The following is a 23,275-nucleotide window of genomic DNA, read 5'->3' on the forward strand; positions in this document are numbered from 1 at the left end:
TCAAGTCGTGATCTCACCGTCCGTGAGTTTAAGCCCCACATCGGGCTCTGTGCCGACAGCTCAGAGCCTGGAGCCTGCTTTGGATTCTGTGTCTCCCTCTCTCTCTCTGCCCCTCCCCTGTTCACACTCTTCTCTCTCCTCTCTGTCTCTCTCTCAAAAATAAGTATTAAAAAAATAAAGAAATAAAAGTAAAAAAAATAAAAAGTATACTACGTTCACGCATACGTACGAACAAAAGTTAACAGCTCAGCAAAACTTAGTTCAGTAACTGTCTAAATCAGAATTCTCTTTGCACTCACTGTCTTACAAACCTAACAAATTTCAAGAAAATAACTTCTCCCGGCTTGATTTCTAAAAGATGCATAACAGGAAGTCCCACGGGAGAGCAGGAAAAGTACATTTCTCATTCTTAACCAGAATAACAGTGAAAGAAAGAAAACTTCATTATGGACGAAAAGCCCATTTTCACACAGTATTTGATGTGTCACAACCATCCCCCCCCATGCCACTGGTATCAGGAGCCACCTTTGCACCGTTCCCACGACGTGTAAGGCTCAGTGGGGCTACTTTCACAGAGACTGCTGGAAATGTTCAAGCATCAGGTGACCGGGAACGTGTTCACGGACACCGAGATGCGGTTCCTGAACGTCTGCGTTTGAAATGCTCTGCTGCGTGACGGGACACCATGGTTCCGCGGAACCCTCACTCTGGGGGCCACGGGCAGTCGGCGCGAGCGGGCTTCCACTGAACAGACCCTCCTGCCAACTAGAAGGTGGGAACCCGAGCGGGGCGATGCCCGGCAGAGGCCTTCAGGCGCTCTCTTCGGTTTGTGGTCCGGCGCGCTTTTCTAAACCAGACCACGCGTGAGATACACCTGCTTACACCTGACTTTGATCGCGTACAACAGGCATTTTGGCCTCGGTTGCAGATTTGAAGAGACGGTTGAAGAAGCTTCAGAAGCCAACCCAGACGGTTGACGTTTCTACAACGGGGCCGTCCTTTATACTGATTTTTCTTACCTCGACATCCTTTTTCAGTTTTTCCAGGAAGGCCTTTTTGTTGTTGTCGTCAATATAAATCTTCTGGCCCTCGTTAATGAAGTCATTATCCTTTAAGGTCGGTAGCTCTTTGGCCTAAAGCAAATGACAAAAAGAATGAAAGAAGCTTGAATAAAACAAAATTAAAAAAGACAAAACACGTATGTCTTCCAGTCTCCGGAGGGTAAGTTTCCACCCCCAGAAACAGTCCCCCTCGTTCACTGTGGGAGTCTTTTACCCAAGGCAACAACATGCGAAGTGGCTTGAATACCGCAAGGGGGCACCAGTGAGCTACGGCCGCTGGAAGCATTCCCACCAGGAGTGGAGGGTCACACATACTCCATATTATGAAGTTTAGTAACAGATTTCATGGTTTTCGTGGGCATGAACCTGACTGCTTTCCTGGATTCACTTTCTTACAAGAGGTCTTCTAAGTATAGAATTTGTATTCTTGGAATTCTTTGTCAGGAACCTTCAATTTTCTTACTGGTACAACCCAACTCCACGCCCCCGACACTTTTTGGGTAGCCTTTGCCGGGTTCATGTTACAAATAACACGTTATCTGGCCTCAGAAAAGCACCATCCAGAATCATATCTAATTTCTCAGTCGGGGAGATCATGCAGCCAGAGGTTAGCCACCTGTCCTTCTAAGCCTTCCTGGTCACCACCCTGCCAAGAAAATTCTGTTTGCAGTTGGGCAATGCCGAAGGAAAATGTCTTCTTTTAATACAAAACATACTAAGATGAGAAGTTCTGTCCTTTACAAATAAACAAGAGGGTGGTGGGCTGGCGATTAAACGGAACTTACGCTGACCCGATCAACACAAAGTAACGGGGTGACGACTGAAACACGGGTCACAAGCAGAACAAAACTAGCTTATGCTGCAGGATAATATGGGCATTTAATTTTAAACTCGTGTGGATTATTCTATTTAACTTCGTGCAACCTGCATTTTGGGAGAGTTCAAGACCAATTAAAACCCCTCCCCGCTCCTGTCAGCAACTCATAGCTTATTTCTTCCACTTGAAAGGAATCCAATATAAGATATTGTCTTTCTTACCATATTAATGAATGTCTGAATGGCTCTCTTTTCCATAAGTGTGAGCTAAATGAAAAAAAAAAATAATCCAAGGAAAGAATGTATTCTCTTTCTTGTTCCCCACACTGCCCTACCCCGCTATTCAGAGTGATAAAAGAAAACCCATTGCACAGATCTGTGGAACCAGTTTTCTTTTTCTTTTTCAAAAATGTTTACTTTTGAGAGAGAGAGAGCACGTGCGAGCAGGGGAGGGGCAGAGAGGGAGGAGGACAGAAGATCCGAAGCAGCCGGACGTGGGGCTCGAACCCACAAACCGTGAGATCGTGACCTGAGCTGAAGTCAGACGTTGAACTGACTGGGCCACCCAGGCGCCCCTGCAGAACCATTTCTCAAATGCCTGAAACTGCTCACTTTTCCTTCTATGTAAACTGCTCACATCTGTCTGAACATATACATATATGCACATATATTACACAATAACAAATCTGTAGCTTTGCTACTCGTTTTTAACTTCGCCAAAATTTGAAGCTTTGCAGTTTTTGATAAGACTACTGCCGGAATAGCTGTTTCTACGATGCAGGTATAGCAGAGATCAGAGATCCAAATGTTTGACACTTTTTCCTTATGTGTACTATAAATAATCGTATTCCTGGGGCACCTTGGTGGCTCAGTTGGTTGAGCGTCCCACTTCAGCTCAGGTCATGATCTCACGGTTCATGGGTTCAAGCCCCGCTTCGGGCTCTGTGCTCACAGCTCCGAGCCTGGAGCCTGCTTCAGATTCTGTGTCTCTCTCTGTCCCTCCCCTGCTCATGCTCTGTCACTCTCTCTGCCTCTCTCTCAAAAAAGAAATAAACATTAAAAAAAAAATTTCTTTAAATAAGGCAGCATGAATACGCAAAATGGACAGATGAATAACAGCATTCTTGGGGGACACTGATCTACTTTCAAATACTTTTATGCGGAGTCAGAGTTTTGAGGAAATAAAAACACAATGCCGCTGTTCCCAAAAGCTATGGGAGGGGCCTGGTAGATGAACTCCCTAAATTTGTCATTAATAACTTGAAAATAATGTCATAAACGTGACACGAAAAACCCTAAATGTGAAGACAGCGCATTAACGTGAAATGTTGGGGTCAACCGCACTGAGCCCTCAGTTCTTCCATCGGAATCATAAACGTAACGAAGTTTCAGAGAATGAAATGCAAGGACCTGAAGTTGAACAGACCCAGGGTTTCTCACTGCCCCAAACCCGGAACCGGAGGCGCCCCTGGAGAAAGGGCTGAAGCCAGGTCTCCACCCAGGAACAGAGATGGAGGGGACTCTCCAAGGGGACGACGTGGGCGTCTGTGTGTGTGTGGGGGGAGGGGGGGCGGGGGGGGCAGCGTTAAGGATTAAGGTATCTGCCTCAACTCGCTTCGTATGTGTAAGAGAAGAAGGGCACAGGGATTTCTGTCTCTGTGTGAGCAAAAGGGAAACCTGAAGCCAGCGATGTCGGAGCCCGGCTGAGGCAGTAAATGACACGCTGGATAGGTGTTTATAATTCCAGGCACATTAATGAAGGTGAATGCCGTTTCAGGTTTACCCCAGCAGGGTTACTTCATGTGACAGGGAAAACTTAATCCTACCTCGTAAAACTCCGGGCACCCTGTACTCTATTACTAAGCTCGCTTGTGAATTTCACAGGCACTAGGGACGTATTTAGATTGGATCAAGTTTTAAAAAGGGCAACCAGATTGGTTAAAAGACTTAAGGGCTTATCGAAAGTCTCAAGAGGCAAAGGCAGATCCTTAGCGGGGCAGCTGCTGGAGGAACCCAACACTGGTCTACGCGTACCCCACCCCCAAGTGCCTGTGGTGGGGCAAGAGCGTGGGAGCACCAGGATGTCGGGGACGGTCCGGATCCTGGCTCCACCCCCTTACTTGCCAGGGCCCAGGCCAGGTTTCTGGAACCCTCCAGGCTGTTGCCTTATGGGCAGCACGGGGGAAACCCCACCAGCACCAGCAGCCATAGGTACGGTGCTAATAAGCATTTCATGGGCCTCAATTCATTCAAGTGCATCATCTCCCTGGTTCTGCACAACAATCTTAACTATTTCTCTCAAATTCATACCGACAAGGAAACTGAGTTTAGAAGAGATTATGCAACTTTAAAAAAATTTTAATTTTTTTTTTTTAAGGTTTATTCATTTTTCAGAGAGCATGAGCGGGGGAGGGGCAGCGAGAGAGGGAGACACAGAATCCGAAGCAGGCTCCAGGCTCCCAGCTGTCAGCCCAGAGCCCGATGCGGGGCTCGAACCCACGAACCGTGAGATCATGACCTGAGCCGAAGTCGGATGCTTTAACCCACTGCACCACCCAGGCGCCCCTAAAATAATTTCTTTTAAAAAAATTAAAAAAAAGGACAAAGATAAAGTCCCCTGACAATGATTCATGCTCAAGCAAACCTTACTGCTTAGCTTTAAAACAAAAAATTTTTTTTAAATTTTAATTCCAGTAAAGTGTTATATTAGTTTCAGGTATACAATATAGTGATGTGACAATTCCATCGCTCAGCGCTCATCACAGTAAATGTGCTCTTAACCCCCATCACCCCCCACCTCCCCTCTGGCAATCATCAGTTTGTTCTCTATAGTTAAGAATCTGTTTTTCGGGGGGCGCCTGGGTGGCTCAGTCGGTTAAGCGTCTGATTTCGGCTCAGGTCATGATCTCACGGTTCGTGGGTTCGAGCCCTGCGTCGGGCTCTGTGCTGACAGCTCAGAGCCTGGAGCCCGTTTCGGATTCTGTGTTCTCCCTCTCTCTCTGCCCCTCCCCCAGTTGCACGCACTCTCTCAAAAATAAACGTTAAAAATAATTTGTTTTTTGGTTTTTCTTTTTTCTTCTTATTACTTAGCTGGTAGAACAATTTCAATACATCCCTCTGATAATGAGAGGCGTTTATATTTAAGACACATTTTTTTAAAGTGAAGAAAACCACTACGCGATGAAGTAATGAACTTAATAAACTCGCGGTGTTCACGGCCCACAGAGGTGAGGTCCACAGAGCAGCACAGAAGCCACTGTGGGCAGCAGTGCAGTCTACCCTTTGCTTCGCAACCGGATTATCTGCACTTAGGAGACCTTTGAAAGCCTCGAAGTCCCCGGCCTGGTTCTTTAACGGGTGTCTTTCATACCCTTTCCAGGTCAATGCAGAACCAGCCAGAGGGCGGAGGAAACCACCAGAGCTAAAGCCATCAGCTCAGAATCGTTTCTTCACTGCACTCCCAAGGCTGGCTCCCAGCCAGCGGTCAGCAACCTTTCTGGACTAGGTTAAGTCTTTATTTATTCCCTCTGAACCAAGTTCTCCTGGCCAGTTCCGTGTAGATTGGGAGCCCCCAAGTGTAATGAGGGAACTGTAGTACCACACTGGCCGGGAGGCGAGGCCCAGAAAGATCTACCACGTGGCCCTCCCCGGTCTGCCCGGCCCTGGGCTGGGACTCCCGCCAGGAGCTACTCCCAGGCCCCAGCCAGCCGAGGGAGGCTGCGTCCAACCCAGCTCAGCACAGAGTCCGGCACGGCCCCAGTTTAACGAGGCAAGGTGACTCTCCCTTTTGCAGGAGAGGATTCTACTGGGGTGGGCTAGCCCCGAAATGGCATTCACCCCCACTACTGTGGCCTGGAAACGCGCAAAGACAGCCAAAGGTGTCAGCAGAGAGACACTGTCCCCTTGGCGACCGGCCTACCCTGCTTCCATGGTTGGGACAAAATTAGCAGGACGAATGTCCCTCCCACTTTCTTGCTGCGTCATTCATGCCAGACGGCGGGCCCGTCCGGCACGGCCCGGGTTTCTACACGGGCCCCGGACTGAAGCGTGAGGTTATGAACACAAACTGGGTCCCGGCTGCCGGGGGTTACATCTGATCTGCTCCAATTATCAGCTGTGTGACTTTGAGCAAGTTACTTAACCTCCCTGTGACTTGGTTTCCTCTCTCTAAACGGGGATCGGCAAGAACCCTGGCGCTGTTGTGACGATTCTGTGAGTTCGGACACGTAAAAACTTGGGGCGCCTGGGTGGCTCAGTTGGTTAGGCGTTCGACTTCGGCTCAGGTCACGATCTCACAGTTCGTGAGTTCGAGCCCCGCGTCGGGCTCTGTGCTGACCGCTCAGAGCCTGGAGCCTGCTTCAGATTCTGTGTCTCCCTCTCTCTTTGACCCTCCCCCGTTCATGCTCTGTCTCTGTCTCAAAAATAAATAAACGTTAAAAAAAAAAAAAAGCTTAGGGTCGGGCTTGCCACGTGGGGAGTTATATACAAACATCGTCAGGGTTCTTTGCTGGGCACGCTCTCAAGCATGGCTTGCATAGGCAGAGACAAACTCATTGCCGATAAGGCCGGAGCAAGGTTTTCAAAACGTTTGGCGTAGGTAACATTGTCATACTGGCTCTGATGTTCTGAACCAGCTGCTTAATGTGTCTTTCCAAGTCTTTACTCCTCATCAGTAAGCAACATGCTATGTAACAACGTTGGTCATGGCCCAAACGGTTTATGTGTAACTAAACACAAATGAACATGGCCGTGATTGTCAGGACGTACACGCGACTGTAGTCGGAACCTGAAGGTCACCGACACGTGGATATTTTAAATGTATAGACGCTTCCGAATAGAATTACTTATTATTCCCTAGGGTTCCGTAAAAGATATAAATGATCTCTAAGGACAGATTTGGCTAGGGCTTTGAGATTAAAAAAAGGGAAAAATCTGCAGACCTAACCACCACCAAATTTGGAACTCTCAGTTTTAGAAATGAGAGTGAGCCTCTGTCGCCAGCTCAGCAGACAATGACCCAGGAGCGAAGGCGGTGGCCAGAGAGAAATTACGGATCCCCGGGGGGCAGGAGGCAAGGGTAGAAGGCATGGAGGGAAGGAGATCAAAAAAAACAAAAAACAAAAAACAAGGCATTAGAACCGCCCTTCTAATATAAACATTTTTAGCACTTTTAATAAAAACTTAAAAATTCCTAATTACTAAAAATTTTACAAATGCTCTGTGAAGACATAACCAAAACTAAATGTTTACCTAAAGGATTTACATCTTTTTTCCAGTGGAGATGATCCCATTGGGTTGCATACATAGTTGCCTGTTTCATTGGGTTCTGTGCTTTGATACACGGTTGCTGTCACGTGCATGGAGTTAATTAACCCTGGTTATTTTAAGGGTTAGGAAAGCCAGGAATGATACAGAAGTGTTATTTCAGTGAGATTAAGAAATCAAATTATCTTTCAGAGGAGTCAAAAAAAAAACACTAAAAAAAAAAAAAAAAAAAAAAAGACCCAAATATCTGGGGTGCCTGGGTGGCTCCATCGGTTAAGCGTCCGACTTCGGCTCAGGTCATGATCTCGCGGTCCGTGAATTCGAGCCCCGCGACGGGCTCTGTGCTGACAGCTCGGAGCCTGGAGCCTGTCTCGGATTCTGTGTCTCCCTCTCTCTGACCCTCCCCCGTTCATGCTCTGTCTCTCTCTGTCTCAAAAATAAACGATTAAAAAAATAATAATAATAAATAAATAAAAATAAACATCTAATTGTAAACCCTGACGTCAAAAATTGCTGCCTGGCGTCCCTTTGATGGGCCGTATTGTCACATTGGGAGCCAAAGACACAACATCAAAAAAAAAAAAAAAATATGTACTAATTATTGTCTCATGTTCGGGGTTGCTTATGTTCCTGATTTACTTGTTATTCAAGGCTCACCTACATGAAAATAAAGTTTGCAAAAAATAAAAAATAAAAAGAATAAAACTCCCTTCCCCAGGCTTTCCAAAACACTTCATAAAAATCAGTCTGTGAGGCTGAAAATCTATTCTCCAGAAATATTTCTGTGAGGGAGGGAATTTCAGGTAATCCTTACACTGGAGCTAGGATAAAGAGAATCTGATCGAATAACATCACGTATCTGGTATCAATTTTAGGGTAATCAGAGATGTTAGAGATTTACAATAAAGTCAGTTCTGTTTCTCAAAACATCCAAGCCACAAATTTGATACACGGAAAGGCAAATGGGTGAATGTGGGTAAAGTTCGTACAGAAGTAGCAAAGACGACAGTTGTTTTCTCACGAAGAGCACATGTAACGACCTTCTTTCACAACATAAGCAGAACGTTTACATACGTCCGTGGCTTGGGAAGTGACCCGACGGCTCTTCCCGCACCTTGTAATTTCCACAGTGAGAATGTACAGCAGTTGGATGTGAAAGGTGCATGGTTTTCATTTTGAACTTGTTTGTCTATGTGTAAATGTAGAAAGAGAATATGCCTCAACACCCTTGTCAAACAGCGCTGCAATTCGGTAACACAAAACTGGCTAAGCCCTAGTATGATTTGGCCACTTAGAACTGTTAAGGCTAGGGGCGCCTGGGTGGCCCAGTCGGTTAAGCATCCGACTTCGGCTCAGGTGACGATCTTGCAGTCTGTGAGTTCGAGCCCCGCGTCGGGCTCTGTGCTGACAGCTCAGTGCCTGGAGCCTGTTTCGGATTCTGGGTCTCCCTCTTTCTCTGACCTTCCCCCGTTCATGCTCTGTCTCTCTCTGTCTCAAAAATAAATAAACATTAAAAAAAAACAAACTGTTAAGGCTGGCAAGTGCCCAGATGTTGGTTATTTATCTCCTCTATTTTTTTTAATGTTTATTTGTTTATGGGGGGGAGGGGCAGAGAGAGGGAGAATCTGAAGCAGGCTCTGTGCAGCTAGTGTGCAGAGCCCGATGTGGGGCTTGAACTCACGAACCGTGAGATCATGACCTGAGCTGAAGTCGGATGCTTAACCGACGGAGCCGCCCAGGTGCCCCTGCCTAAAATTTTCAAGCTAATATTTAAAATGTGAAATTACCGCTTTTCTGATATTGTCATACTTTTCAAAACATTATGGCCCTTTAACTGTAAGGGCCTGTCCCTGTAAGTGACGATATCAATGGTGACAGTTTGGTTTTCCTCCACAGGCTGTGATGTGACAGTTAACCTGCATGCCAGACACACAAAACGGGTGGTTGCGATCTGACCAGAAGATTCTGTCGCACAAATGGTTGATGGTGACGACGTAAGAAATCTCAAGACTCTGAAAACTGAAGAAGCTTGCTAAGTACTATATAGTTTCTGGTTTAATACTAACGTAGCGAACATCACAATTTTCTTACTTTAGTAAGTATGCATCTGCAACAGCTTGCCTTAAATTCAGGTCCCATTCTAAATCTTAAAGTCCTCTCTCCACCCTGACTCTTTCTGGAACTAAGAGTTTTCAGCTTAAAAAAAAAAAAAAAAATTCCCTATCTAACAGCACTGCTCCCTGTGCGCTTGGGATACTCTGGGTTGGATTCATCCCAGAGCAGTAAAAATGAATCGAAGGCAACTAGGAGCTTATACACGACCGCAAGCCAGACCTGCCTGAGGACTTTCATGCTGTCACCTGGCAGGTGCTGTCACCTAGCAGAGTCACTGCCTGTGCTATCTTCTCTCTTTTCCGCCTGCCACTCTTACCAAATTCCAAACGAACTGAATCTTAAAAACTCCACTTCCCAGAATCACCCCCATGGTTTACATTAGAGGCTTCTTACATCTGCTAATACAATAGGACAGTTCCAAACATTTTTTCCATTAACCACAGCAATCACCTTCACCTATACCTAGAACAGACAGGATTTTAGTGACTGTCAGTCAAGTCCAGGACTCCTCAAAGTCAAGTCTAATACCTGCATCTCTGCAGGAGGGGAAAGCTTCACTTGAAACGAGAGATCTTGCACGGAAGCAGGAGAACCAGTGATACAATCAAATCTTTTAATCTTATGAATGACGACCAAGTGAAATGATTGATCCCCACACCCCGAACTTCCATTAACGCCAGAGCAGGGGCTGGGACTCAGATACACTAATGCTCTTTGCACCCCCCTCCCCAAACCCCCTTTTATAAACCCTCTCTGGGCCACGAGGCAGATGGTAGTGCCGCTGCCTTTAACTTGAGGTCCAAGGAACAGACCCCGCTCCGGCCCCGGCAGGAACCTATTCCTTGCACTTTGGGCACTGGAAGAGGCGTTTCTAACACTGGCTGGCAATGGGAACCGATTCGCTTCCATCTGGGGAGAAAAGGGAGTTTACAGAAGAAGGTTAAAGCGTTAGCTGAGTTTAGGGCTTAGAACCCGTGATAATCTAGCTTTAACCGATCATCAGCCGACAGCAGAAAGATTCCCAGAAGGACACGCTGCTGTGCTCGATGCTCCGAGCGTCTTTGTCCCCTTGCCTTTAACTGCATCCCAAAGAACCAGACAGAGGGAGGAATTAATCGCAATTTGCTACAATGTAAAGATCGCAAAAGAAATGCTGGAAACTGGCTTAGGAAAGCAGTTTTCGATGTACGGGTATTAATGATGAATTCGCCTGACGCCTCGGTCAGTAATAGGTAAAGTGTCAGAGACAATGACACTCACTTAATTGCCAGTGCAATTCACAATGCCCAGGGATCGACAAGGCAGCTTTCTGTAGCCCATTATCAAAGTGTCAACAATGATTATTGCCGATATAGTTACACAAATGTCAATTGCAGGACAGCTGTTTTCTTTCACATGGGTTCCAGGGAGAAGGTTCTACGTTAGAAGCAGTAGAAGCAGTTAGAAGGTTCTACGTTAGAAGCAGTCTTCCTATTGCGACCTAGTGACTCCATTACACAGGCTTTACTTCACCCAAGCAAATCAGACATGAGTTTGAAGAAGAACTGTGCAGAGCGATGAACAAAATGCATATTTGTGTAAGTCCCCAGGACTCTCTCGCTCAAGAACATGGGCTTTTTAAAGAGTCAGGTCAAATCCCCCAGAAATCAAGTGAGTCCAGTTATGTTTTCTTTTACTTCCCTAGATTCCCTGCTGAGTGGCTTGCTTGTTGGCAGCGTGGCTCAGGCTGTCATTTGTAAAAAGCAGTCCGCTCAGCTATAATTACTAATTCGATGTCACACTGGAATCGCAGCGCAGCTGTGAAAAGATCGACCACCAGGGAGATTCGCATTTCTCTGTCTCATTTAGAGGAGGTAAACTGCCGGAGCCATGAATGGAAGATGCCCTTCCATTAAAAAGGAAAGAATTAAAGAATAAAACAAGTCATAGCAGCTGTCAAAATCTGACAACGGCTTAAAAAAAAAAAAAAAAAAAAAGCCCTGGTCTTTTTTTTTTTTTTTAAATTCAAGACATCTGTACGTACGTGTTCTGATACTTGTTGCCATGAAAGTGATTCCATTATTGTTGCAACAGAACTTCATTATTTCCCTCAGCGCCATCTTCATTATGATGCTAATGCAAATCACACTAATTACGAGGGAGCTGAAATCAGGGGACGGGACTTGTCTGCACCTAGGTCACTAAATATTTGAAATGACGGTTTCAAAACTTGTCACCAACAAGTTGGAAGTCTGGGCAATGAAGACAGTTATGGAGATTCAAACGAAAGGGAAAACTCACAAGCCAGATTACTAATCAAGCCAACGCTGTGGGATTCTTTACGAAAATTATCCTTTGCACCGTGACAATCTTTTTTTTTTTTCTTGGAGAATATAGTTACACGGTGAAAGCAGTGAGAAGACTCTTGGCACATCACGGGATTCCATTCGTGAAAGGCTAAAATGCAGAAAATAAATATGTCTAACGGCGGCTGTTTTGATGACATCAGTGGTTTTACTTGCGAAGCCAAAGAATAGCATGTTTTTTGGGAGAGGAAAAATATCCACTGCTCGTGGAAAGAAAACCTGAAAGTTGAGAGGGCAAGAAGGGCAAAGACGTGTTTTAGAACTTGAAAACCCAATGTTTTTAGGAGCTCAGCTCTATTAATACATTTCATTTCTTTTTAGTAGGACAGTTTAGTGACCATTCCCTCGGCTGTTGCCAGATTATAAACAAACCGCTGTATCAGAGAGCCCTGATGCCCTCCTGCCGATGCAGGGGCGGGGGGAGGGGGGGGCGTCGCCTCCGCCAATGACAAGTTTGAATTACTTTTATATTCCTTATCTTTTTTTTTTTTAATTTTTTTTTCAACGTTTTTTTAATTTATTTTTGGGACAGAGAGAGACAAAGCATGAACGGGCGAGGGGCAGAGACAGAGGGAGACACAGAATCGGAAACAGGCTCTGAGCCATCAGCCCAGAGCCTGACGCGGGACTCGAACTCACGGACCGCGAGATCGTGACCTGGTTGAAGTCGGACGCTTAACCAATTGCGCCACCCAGGCGCCCCTATATTCCTTATCTTTAAGGTGTTTCCTCTCACCCCTGCCCGGTGAGCACTTGTAAACTACAAGGGCAGGCGGGTGGCCTTGTGGAGCTCCTCTTTGTGGAAGAAGACTTGTCATGAACCCCACGCCCCGACAGAAGTAGAGGGCACGGAATTCTTCCCCAGGGCAATCGTGTGGACCGCGTTAATGTGTACACGGTGTAAGACACAGGGAGGTCGCCTGTGTTTATATATTAAAAAAAAAAAAACAAAAACGGAGGCAACTTCCCAACATAGCATGAAACCAAACCATTGATGTCGCTACTTTAAGAATTTTAAGATCAAGACTCAGAATGAACTGCTCCAGCACGTACTTAACTCCGAAACATTGTTTCTGTCAAGGCAGTGAATGTTTCATGATTCACCGGGTTAACATGAGTTTTTGATGCTATGTCCTTTTAAAACAGGAGACCGAGAGCTACCAGACATTCAGAGGGTAACAGCACAGTGGTCAGAAGCGTGAGCTCCGGGCTGAGACCCTTGGCTGTATCACATCGTAACTGGGGGACTCTGGACAAGTTACTGAACCTGTCTGCGAACTAACTTCATTTACTCAAAGGAAGTAACAAGAGCACCAACCTGGTGGTAAGGATGATCCGACCGAATTCGTGTAAGGTTTACACTCCCCCAATGTCAGTTATCACTATTTGCCTTTCTAAGGCCCGAGACATCAAAACGCACAGTAAAAACACAAACCCCAGACGAAGGGAAGGTTTCACCTCTGCCACTGATTGTGTGACGCCCCACGGGAACGTAAGTTCATGGGTCTCAAATCGGTCCCGATGTGAGGTGGGGGAGGTCGTTCCCCTCTCTGACTTCTCTAAGCCCATCTCCCAGGGAGATGTTTTGAGGAACAATTCAGAATATGAGAAAAGCATTCTAAGCATTTTAGGCGCCTCAGAAAAGCGGGTTTCTGTTAGAAATTCTGTAATTTCACTCTTTTTCACAGCCACCGAGACCAGTAAAAGGCGGAGCATTTTTGGGGAAGGGGGCAGTGGGGGCGTGGTGAGGGCCTTGGGCATTCTGGGCAGTGCGTGGTCCTGTAGGCAGAGAGTAGAGGGAGGGATAGGGAACGAAGGGTCTGCTTCTGATGAAATAATACAGCTTCGAGGATGTCAAATACTTGTGGCTTTCCTTCGTAGATGTCCTCGTTTGCGGATTTTGGCTTCAGCAGCAACCACCCCATGGCCTTAACTGTCTTTCTGGGCATTGTTTACTGTCCAAGCAGACCATGCCCTTCAGAGCAGACCATGCCCTTGTTTACTGTCCAAGCAGACCATGCCCTTCAGAGCAAACCTGAAGACATTAAAATGAACAGAGGGCGGGAAGGGATGATCTCAAGGGACTAGGGCGCAAAGGCAAAACAGAGCCACCGACGTGGAGAAGTGGATGCCACCCCAACCACAGTTCCTCCTCAGAGGCTGGCTTCTTGTTACGACGCAGAAAAGTCTGTGTGGCTCTCCTAGATGGTCCAGATTATTTTCTCCTAGGAGAAAACCCGACCATACTAAACCTCTGAGTCTCTCACGGGCTCAAACTTAAATACCCACTTGAGTCTTGAGCACCTTGGAAAAACTGTTTAGTCATAGCAACATGGAAGTCCACAGTCCATTGTTTCTGCTGCTTTTGGCCAAAGCTGGCGCCTTCAGGGTGCTGTAGGTGGAGGTCAGAAATGTCAAAATACACCCACTAGTGCACAGTAGAAATACAAATGGTCGAAGAAGGAGCCACCATTTCCCTTTCCCTTCCCCGCTTCTTAACCCACTGCTCTCCGGCTTCTGTGGCACCCACTGTCACGGGCAAGGTCACCAGAGATTTCCTTGGTGATGGGCCAATGGATAACTCTCAGTCCTCACCCTACCCGAGCCTGCAGAAGTATCTGATTTATCTGATTCCGGGGCAGTTCTCTCTCTCTGGTTTCTGGGCTACGACCAGAGTGCACGTCTCCTAAGACCAGGGGCCAGGTTCACTGGGCATTTCTCACAAGACACTCGGTAAATGTGTCTCTTTGGCCGATCCTTTGCAGGACTCCCGTCCTTAACCCACTCCTTAAATCCGATGCTCTTCTGGGCTGGTTCCAGACACACTTCTCATCCTGGGCGGTCTCATATATTTCCCTGATCATCCTTCCTGGAGGTTTCCAAGCCCCTTTGCTTCCGGCTGAAACCTTCCCTGCCGCTCCTCATGCCAAATGGGCATCTCTGTCATGGGGGAGAGGGGGACTGACATTTCAAACTCCTCCCACTCTGCTCTCCCCCCTTCCGTGAGTAGAATCGACACCCTCCCCACCGTCCAAACCAGACAGCCGGGAGTCATCCCGAACCCCGCCCTCCCTCCACACACACTCCCTGGCACTGGTCCCCTGCCACATCTCCGAGCTCTGTGGATGCTTCCTCCTAAACCTCCGTAACCTATCCTCGTCGGCCATCCCAGCTCCGGCCACCATTTTATCCCGGTCATTTCAATAGCCTTTCCAACTGGTGCGGCTTACCTCCCCCATCCAGTAGGGCGCCCGGTGCGCCCCCTCTGCACCCCTGTACAGGATGCTCCTTCTCACCCCTCCCTCCAGCTAACTCTGACTTGTCCTCAGGTTTCCAAACATCACCTCCCCCCAGGAAGCCCCTCCCCCCCAACCCCACCAAGCCAGAGTCAGGGGCCACATGTGCCCTATTAAACTGCTTATCACACGAGATGGTCATTTCCTATTTAACGTCCGTATCGCCTCCTAGATGGGTCTGTGCCGTTCATTATTTTAGTCCCTGAAGCCTGTAGGGATGGTACCCACGAAAGCATTCACAAACACTTCTGAATGAATACAGCAGATCTCCAAAATATAAACTGCAAATCTAGACGGAATGACACCACTCTAAGATAATAATTTAAAAACAAAACAAAACCAGAAAACCTTGAACCCAGCTTCCAAACGGTTTGGTCAAATAAAAAAAGAAAAAAAAAAAAAGGCACTTCCCAAGGTGACAAGGGGGAATAACTGAGGGTACAGAGGTCCCTTTCATATAAGCCAATGTCGATTTTGGTCAGTTCAGATTTACACGCAGAAAGCCACTTCCCAAATTCTTAATCAAACGGATTCAAGTTGAATCTGTCATCTTGCCTAATAAACGAGATGGGATTCAAATACTGCCTGCTGTCCGGTGACTCAGGAAAAGGTAAAAAGAGGTAGTCTCTCCATCCCTAATTCTGCAAGTGACACACATTCCAACCCCATCTTAGAGTCGGAAGGGAGTCGGAAGCTCATCCGAGCCAACCTTCCACAGGTCAAGCTGAAGCTTTACCACCCTCATTTCGCAGGTGCGAAGCCGGGGCTCAGGGAGGCGCGGAAAGCGCTCGAGCTCCCGCCCGCTGGTTCGGGGTAACGTGGGGCCGGGACCCCACGGCTGCTGAGCTGTGCCTGCCAGACTGGATCCCGAGAGACCGGGTTCAAGACCGGGTTGCACGCGAAACACTTCTTTCACCCACCCTTAAAACCAAGAACTACTCCATGAGCCAACACAGAGGGAGGCGGGCATCTCATCCGAGGAAGCGAGGGCCGCAGGAGACCCCTCAGTTGGGTGACGCGGTGCTGGTGTGGCGGAAGGGAGCCGGGAGCGTCGCGGCGGAAGCCAAGAGGGAAAGTGGGGGGACAGGGGTGCTGTTCCCGCACGGCGGCAGGACCGCGCCGGGAGGAGGTCAGGGTACTCACCTTTTCCTTGTCGCTAGCTTCTCTAGCCACCGTGGAGCCCTGAAACACAAACACGTCATGAGAACAGGCACACGGGAGGCATCGGGCTTCGCACGTTTAAGACACGCGCGTGTGCCAGGGCAGAGCGCAGAACACGTGAGCGCCAACTTCGCCGTGGCGCCTCAGCCCGCGTGGGCTCCGTCCCCTCCCCGACCACGACCCTGCCCCGTGGGTGGTCCCCGCTCCGCAGACCTTCCTGTTGGCTCGTCTCGAATCCTCTCCCTAGCTTGTCACCCGAGCTGTCTTCTTCCTGGTTCTCGTCCCCCCTCCCTCCCCCACTGGAAATCAGAAAACCTGACAATCACTTGAGTGATCAATCACTCAACGTTGGATCCAAACCGCGCTCTGCTTCTGGCCCCGACTGCCAGAAATGGTTGGTCTTAACGGTCTTCAAAGGGGAAGCGGGCCACTAAGTGGCTGCAGGGGCCACGGGGGCACGGAATGCCCCTTTCCCCCACATTACGTCTTCCAGCTATGGGCGCGCCTGGCCCTCTGCCCGTCTTTGTCCGTTTCCGAGAAATGTCTTCCTCGTTACCGTGAGTAACCCGTGTGTACCTCCCGGGCCCCCTCACTCTGGGAATCCCTTCAGACCCACACATTCACCCACACCCCACTCTGTGCCAGGCGCCCGGCCGAGCACAGGGGTAGAAAGTGGAAGAAAACACAGTTCTTGATCCCAGTAATTCTGCTCGGCTGCATTGGTGCTCCGAGCTCTGTCATCACAACAAGAACTGTTCATTCCTGGTGTTCCTCAGCGGCCACAGCAGGATCTCACATAGCGATCGATGCCCGGCGTTCCCTGAATCGATGGCTGGAGAAAGATCCTGACCGATTCCCTGCTCTCCCTTCCCCCCACTCAGGTCAGCGGTGATGCGCTTACCCGATCGCCTCTTGTACCCCCATTTATTGCCCTGGAATACTTGCCTTAGCCAACCATTAAGAGAACTTATCTGTGACTTGAGGAAAGTTAAAGTGGCTTCTCGACTGGCCATTCTTGAATCAAAATTTACTACTCCGTGACCATCTTGCATCCAAGCAGCTCAGGCACTGATTAGAAAGTAGCCCGTAGGGGTGCCTGGGTGGCTCGGTCGGTTGGGCGTCCGACTTCGGCTCAGGTCATGATCTCACAGCTTGTGAGTTCAAGCCCCGTGTCGGGCTCTGTGCTGACAGCTCAGAGCCTGGAGCCTGCTTCAGATTCTGTGTCTCCCTCTCTCTCTGCCCCAACCCACTCATGTTCTGTCTCCGTCTCTCTCAAAAATAAATAAACATTAAAAAAAAAAAAAAAAAAGTAGCCTGTAATTCACAGATGAGAGACTCAGACTGAGGAGTCTCCTGATACTGGGGACGGGGGCCCAGGCTGGAGTCCCCACCACCCCGGGGCCAATTCTCCACCCCCCTGGTACTTGGCATTCCCGGGTCCGGTGGACGTGTGAGATCCTGCCGTCAGCCCAGGGGAAATGCTCAGTGTTTCTCGGGGATGCGTCAGGGGAGCACAAAGCCGACCCACGAAACGATGACAAGGTGAGTGGTTCAGAAGGAAAACCTGGGGCCCCTTTCCACAACCACAGCACGTACTCCTCTGCACAAACCCAGCCGCTGCCCCTTGCAATGGCCTGTTTGCCCTTCTTCAGGGATTCTTGAATACAGACCACAAATACCTTCCTTTACACACTGGTTTCTAACAAAGAATGTTCTCAAATTCAAAAAACAACAACAACAAGACAGGATATTTGCAATATTTGAGCACTGTCTACGCTTACTGGTCAGAGGAAGAAACCGCTTATTCCTCTTTGTATCTTTAGCCAAGTTTCTGGTCACTGTGTGTGTATTATTCCCCCTGTAACAGAATTTACCTGGCTCTGAGTCTCAGGGAAGCTTCATCTCTATGTAAATGCAGATCATTAGCCGGGAGTGGGGCGGGGAGGGGGGGGACCCCACCCAAATTTAAATTAACTTAAAATAAAAAAACAGAAATAGAAAATAAGGTTAAGTCATGGCCAAGAGTGTGAGCCACAAGATGATGCCAGATGTCCAGGTTCCGTCACAACAGAAAGTCCTGGCAAGAACAGAATTTATTTATTCTACGAGCTAAGGAGGGAGATGAAATTATGAAGTCAAATTACAACTATAATATCCAGGCTATAAGTATAATTTACATCAAGCTATGTTTACTAGGTGCTTGCTTGAATGAGGCACTATCTGAGGCATTTCTGGGGCATAAAAAATAAAAAGGACCAAAAATTTGCCTTTAAGGCACTTACTGGTAGAATGGATAAGTCACAACCAAATTCACTGACCAATTCCCATATGCTACACATTATGCTGGACATAACATATATACATATATATACATATATACATATATGTATATACGTATATGTATACGTATACACATGTATACATATATGTATATACGTTTATGTATACGTATACACATGTATACATATATGTATATACGTATATATACATATATGTATACATACATATACATACATATATATACATATGGGTCCTTCCTCACCTAGCAAAGGTAGGTAAAATTATCCCCGTTTTACAGATGAAGAAACTGAGGCTCAAGAAAGGTTCAGCAACCCACATACAGCTGACAAGTGATAAAACCAGGACATGTGGCTTCAGAGGTCACTCTGGCTTATTATATGGGGGAGTCAGGCCAGTGAATGGAGTCCTCCTTCCTCTAAGGAGCACTGCAAAAGCTTCGGGAGAGAGAGGTACAAGGAACCCTGGAGGGTGGCTGGGATCTCCACCAGGGGCAATTCCAGGGAACAAAACTGCCTCAACTAGGAGGCAGGACAGAGGAAGGCTGTACTTGGGAAGCTTATACAGTGTATCTGAACTCCAGAGGGCAGGAGATCAGCCTAAACCACTTTGTCTCCCTTAGACTAGCATTTCTCAAAGTGTGCTCAGCATCCTGGGGTTCTGCGACCCTTTCATGGTCTGCAGAGTCAAAACTACCTTTATAATAACATTGAGACACGTTCTACTTTTTTCACTGTCTTGATATTTGCATGGATATTGAAAAAAAATAACGGGTACAACTGTGGGCAGCTCAGCATAAATCCAGTGGCATCAGTGGTACTCATTGATATTGTCGGTCGTAAAATACATACAAAAATATACATATTACATGTATGTACAAACATGTCCTTGAAGCAATGAAGTTAGTAAATCTTGACCGTGGAGTCAATACCTTTTCAGTATTCTTTGTGGGACTATATAGAAAACACTCCCGTTTATCAAGAAGAAATGTTTTAAGAATATTTTTGTGACGGGGGCTGCCCGGGGGGGCTCAGTGGGTTAAGCGTCTGACACTTGATTTCGGCTTGGGTCACAATCTCACTGTCGTGGGACGGAGCCCCGCGTCAGGCTCTGCGCTGACAACACGGAGCCCGCTTGGGATTCTATCTCTTCCCCTCTCTCGGTTCTTCCGCTGCTGCTCACGCGTGCACGTGCGCGCGCGCTCTCTCTCAAAATAAAGAAACGTTAAAAAAAGAACATTTTTGTGGTGGTTTGAGTTATGAGCTCAACTAGCCACTTTTTTCCATCACAACAACATTTTTGCTTGGAAGATCAAGTGGCAATGTCTTTACTCTGATCTGGGCATTTGGTAGGTATTTGCTCAAAGAAGAACAAAGCTGCGGGGCTCCCTATGTGCGGGGTGGGGGGGGGGAGGGGAGGAAGGGGTGGGGTGCTGCGTGCTGGCACATCACAGGAAACAGTTCCCAGGGCTTGCTGCCGATGGTAAAATTTGAGCTTTTGAGTGGAAATCAGAGTTTGAAGAAACTTTTATCCATCACTGTGAGTATGACAGCTTCTCCATACTTAAAGACTTTCCTGATGAGACTTGTGGTGATATTAATGTGACTTTTAAGTTTATTTATTTATTTTGAGAAAGAGAGAGAGTGAGCGTGAGAGCATGTGTGGCACATGAGCAGGGAAGGGACAGTGAGAGAGAGAGAGGGAGGGAGGGAGGGAGGGAGGGAGAGAACCTTAAGCTGTGCTGTCATCTCAGAGCCTAATGGGGGGCGGGATCCCAAGAACTGTGAGATCATGACCTGAGCCAAAATCAAGAGTCAGAGCTTAACCAACTGAGCCAGCCAGGTGCCCCATGACTCCTTGACACTGTATCATGAAATGTGTCAATATCTGGAAGAGCACGAAACTCAGTGAACCATCTGTTCCAAATGACCAAAGCATGATGTCTTCGGACCGCTATATGTAAATGCACCTGTAGATTATGCAGAAATAAGTATAGAAAGTTCACTGATGTGATTTCAGATTCCACATTGTAACTGAGCTTTAAGAAATTACTACTTGTCAAGTTTTGGTGTAATATCAAAGAAGAGTCTCTGCAAATTTCTGAGAAAGTTCTTAAAACACCCACCCTCCCGCTTTCCAACTATGTTATCTTTGTAAGGTCGGACTTTCTTCATACACTTCAATCAAGTAACATCGTTAGCAGGCTGACAGCACAACCAGCTATGACATTCCAATTGTCTCAGATTAAGTCAGATAATAAGGAGATTTGCAAAAAATGTAAAAAAAAAAAAAAAAAGGCCATCTGTCTCACTAAATTTTTTGATTTGTAAGATACAGCTATTTTTCATAAAAACATGCTAACATGTAATAATAGTCTTTTATTTTAAATGAAGCAAGCATTTAAAAATCTCTTATTTCAGGGGTGCCTGGGGAGCTCAGTTTGTTAAGCGTCAGACTCTCGATTTCAGCTCAGGTCATGATCTCATGATTTCTGATTTGGGTCTGGCATTGGGCTTTATGCTGACGGTAAGGAGCCAGCTCGGGATTCTCTCTCTGTCTCTCTCTCTCTCTCAAAATAAATAAACCTAAAGAAAAATTTTATTTTAATTTCTAACATTAAATAGCAGTAGATAAAACCTATAGAAGCAAAAGCTTTTTGGGGTCCTCTTTTTTACAAATTGTAATTTCAATATAACCAGCATACAATGTTACGTTAGTTTCAGATGTACAACACAGTGACCTAGCACTTCTATATACATTACTCAGTGCTCATCGTGGTAACTGTACTTTTAATCCCTTTTACCTCTTTCACCCATCCCTCACCCACCTCCCCTCTGGTAACCATTAGTTTGCTCTTTTTGGTTAAGACTTTTTTTTTTTTTTTTTTTTGGTCCCTCTTTTTCTTTGTTTCTTAAATTCCATGAGTGAAATCATATGGTATTTGTCTTTCTCTGACTTATTTCGCTTCCCATTATACCTTCTAAATCCATCTGTGCTGTCATAAATGGCAAGATTTCATTCTTTTTTTATGGCTGAGTAATATTCCAGTGTGTGTGTGTGTGTGTGTGTGTGTGTGTGTGTGTGTGTGTGTGTGAATACACCACATCTTTATCCATTCACCTCCACATCTTGGCTATGGTAAATAACGCTGCAAGAAACACAGGGTGCACGTATCTTTTCTAATTAGTGTCTTGTATCCTTTGGGTAAATACCCAGTGCAGTTACTGGGTCATGTGGCAATTCTATTTTAATTTTTTGAGGACGTTCCATAGGGGCTGTATTAGGGGTCCTCTTTTAAGAACGAAGGAGTCTGAGATTAAAAAAAAAAAAAAAATCGCGATCTCCTGGTAAAGGCCAAAGGGTGGCAAGCTTTTTCTAAAAAGGGTCAGCTGGCAACTGTTTTAGGTTTTGGGGTCCAAAACAGTTGCTGTGGTACAAGGTAACTCTGTTGCTGTAATACAAAAACAACCACCCGTGAGACAGAGACACTGGCCGTGGCAGCGTTCCAATAAAACTTTATTGACAAAAATGGCCAAGTCGGATTTGCCATGCAGGCAGGTCGCAGCTTGCCAGCTCCTAACCTGGACGTTCTCCCCCTAGGTCGGCGATCCAAGAATCGGTTCACCCCACTCCACTCAGAATTCCAGTGATGTGCCTGTCCCTCAAGGTCTCTGAAACAGCCGGCCTCAGGCCCTGCGCCCTCTGCCGGGAATGCCGTTCTCTCAGCTCACGCCCTCCTCCCCCCGGGTCGGCTTCCATGTCGTCTCAGTGAAACCTTCCCTGACACCCTGTGTAAGCTGTATCCCTTCCCCATTCTTCCCCTTCTTTACCTCTGTCCATCGCACTTAGCCCTTCTTAACATGCTGTGGGATTTACTCACTGCTTTTACTTACTGTCCATCTTTACCCACCACGATATCAGCTCCTTTGAGTACGGACAGCATTGGTCTGTTCTGTCCATCACACCGTTCCCAGCGCCAAAGCCGTGCCTGGCACCTAGCTGGTGTTCAACAAATAACTTGTCGAAAAAAATCAGATGCGCTACTTCCCAACGTGCAACGGTCTTCTGGGAAAGCCCACAAGTGATTCTTGTTTAACTCGAAGGACAGCACTGTTGGGCTAACTGCCTGGTGGCGTTAAGCTCTGAGCAGCAAATAAGCATTTGGCGGGATCAATTACAGCATTTGGTCAATTACTTCAATAAAAATTCACACAGTCTTACCTTTAAGTCGTATTTCCTATATACAGATAAACGGTGGCTGAACACATTTCTTGTAACAATCACGTATATTTCCACTCCGTCCACATTAAGCCGGTACATGCCCAAGAACTGGGGAAGAAGGGTGATCCCATGACATTCTACTATATACTGCATAGGAGAGAGAGAGACAGGAACAAAGCATGCGCTCAAAAGGTGCTCATTCAGATGTAAACCGTAACTCTTCAGCCTACGGCGGGCGGACAAAGTGAAACCCTCCAATCGTTAAGGTCCTAGTTACAGAAAATGACCACGTTTATACTGCCTGACACAGGATCCGTGTTCACCACATTTACACAGATAAGAGAATTCAACTTTTATCTCCAAAGAGGTATTTTTTCCTAACATTCCAAACCAATTTGCACAGTCAAATCTTGGACATAATAGTGTTAGACCAGAGGGCAAGTGACTGGCCTATTTGCTAATGCCTCTAGAGAGAAATCACACCCTCCTTAAGGTGTGGAAGGGTGCCTTCCTTCCCAGAAGCCCAGGTGATGATTTCATGAGGTTGAGGAAGAGTCACTTGGCCACCAAGATCAGCGCTCTTAACGGTGTGATTAAAGTACAGCGTTGAAGCTGTGATTCAAGAGGAAACTGTGGAGAGAGCTCAGTGTGGGAAGCTGGGACGGCTGGCTCTAGTCTTAGTTTTTGTTTCTTACCC

The 23,275-nt window shown here is 46.8% G+C and overlaps 1 protein-coding gene across 4 annotated transcripts in view; it reads right to left on the reverse strand.

The window, feature by feature from the left end:
• Positions 1-23,275, reverse strand: part of PIP4K2A (phosphatidylinositol-5-phosphate 4-kinase type 2 alpha) — a 193,409-nt gene that overhangs the window by 15,325 nt on the left and 154,809 nt on the right. For 2 of the 4 annotated variants that reach the window (XM_047066878.1, XM_047066876.1), the window contains 3 exons: positions 22,579-22,725; positions 16,042-16,080; positions 1,020-1,133 (listed from right to left, as the gene is read on the reverse strand). In XM_047066878.1, coding sequence (XP_046922834.1) covers positions 1,020-1,133; positions 16,042-16,080; positions 22,579-22,725 — 300 coding nt within the window. The remainder of the gene's footprint in view (positions 1-1,019; positions 1,134-16,041; positions 16,081-22,578; positions 22,726-23,275) is intronic. The other 2 variants (XM_047066877.1, XM_047066879.1) reach the window with 2 other exon arrangements.

The sequence above is a fragment of the Lynx rufus genome, unplaced genomic scaffold (genome assembly GCF_022079265.1).
Source record: "Lynx rufus isolate CCGP_SWC_20201006 ecotype Redwood Valley unplaced genomic scaffold, mLynRuf1.p SCAF_7, whole genome shotgun sequence".
NCBI lineage: Eukaryota > Metazoa > Chordata > Mammalia > Carnivora > Felidae > Lynx > Lynx rufus.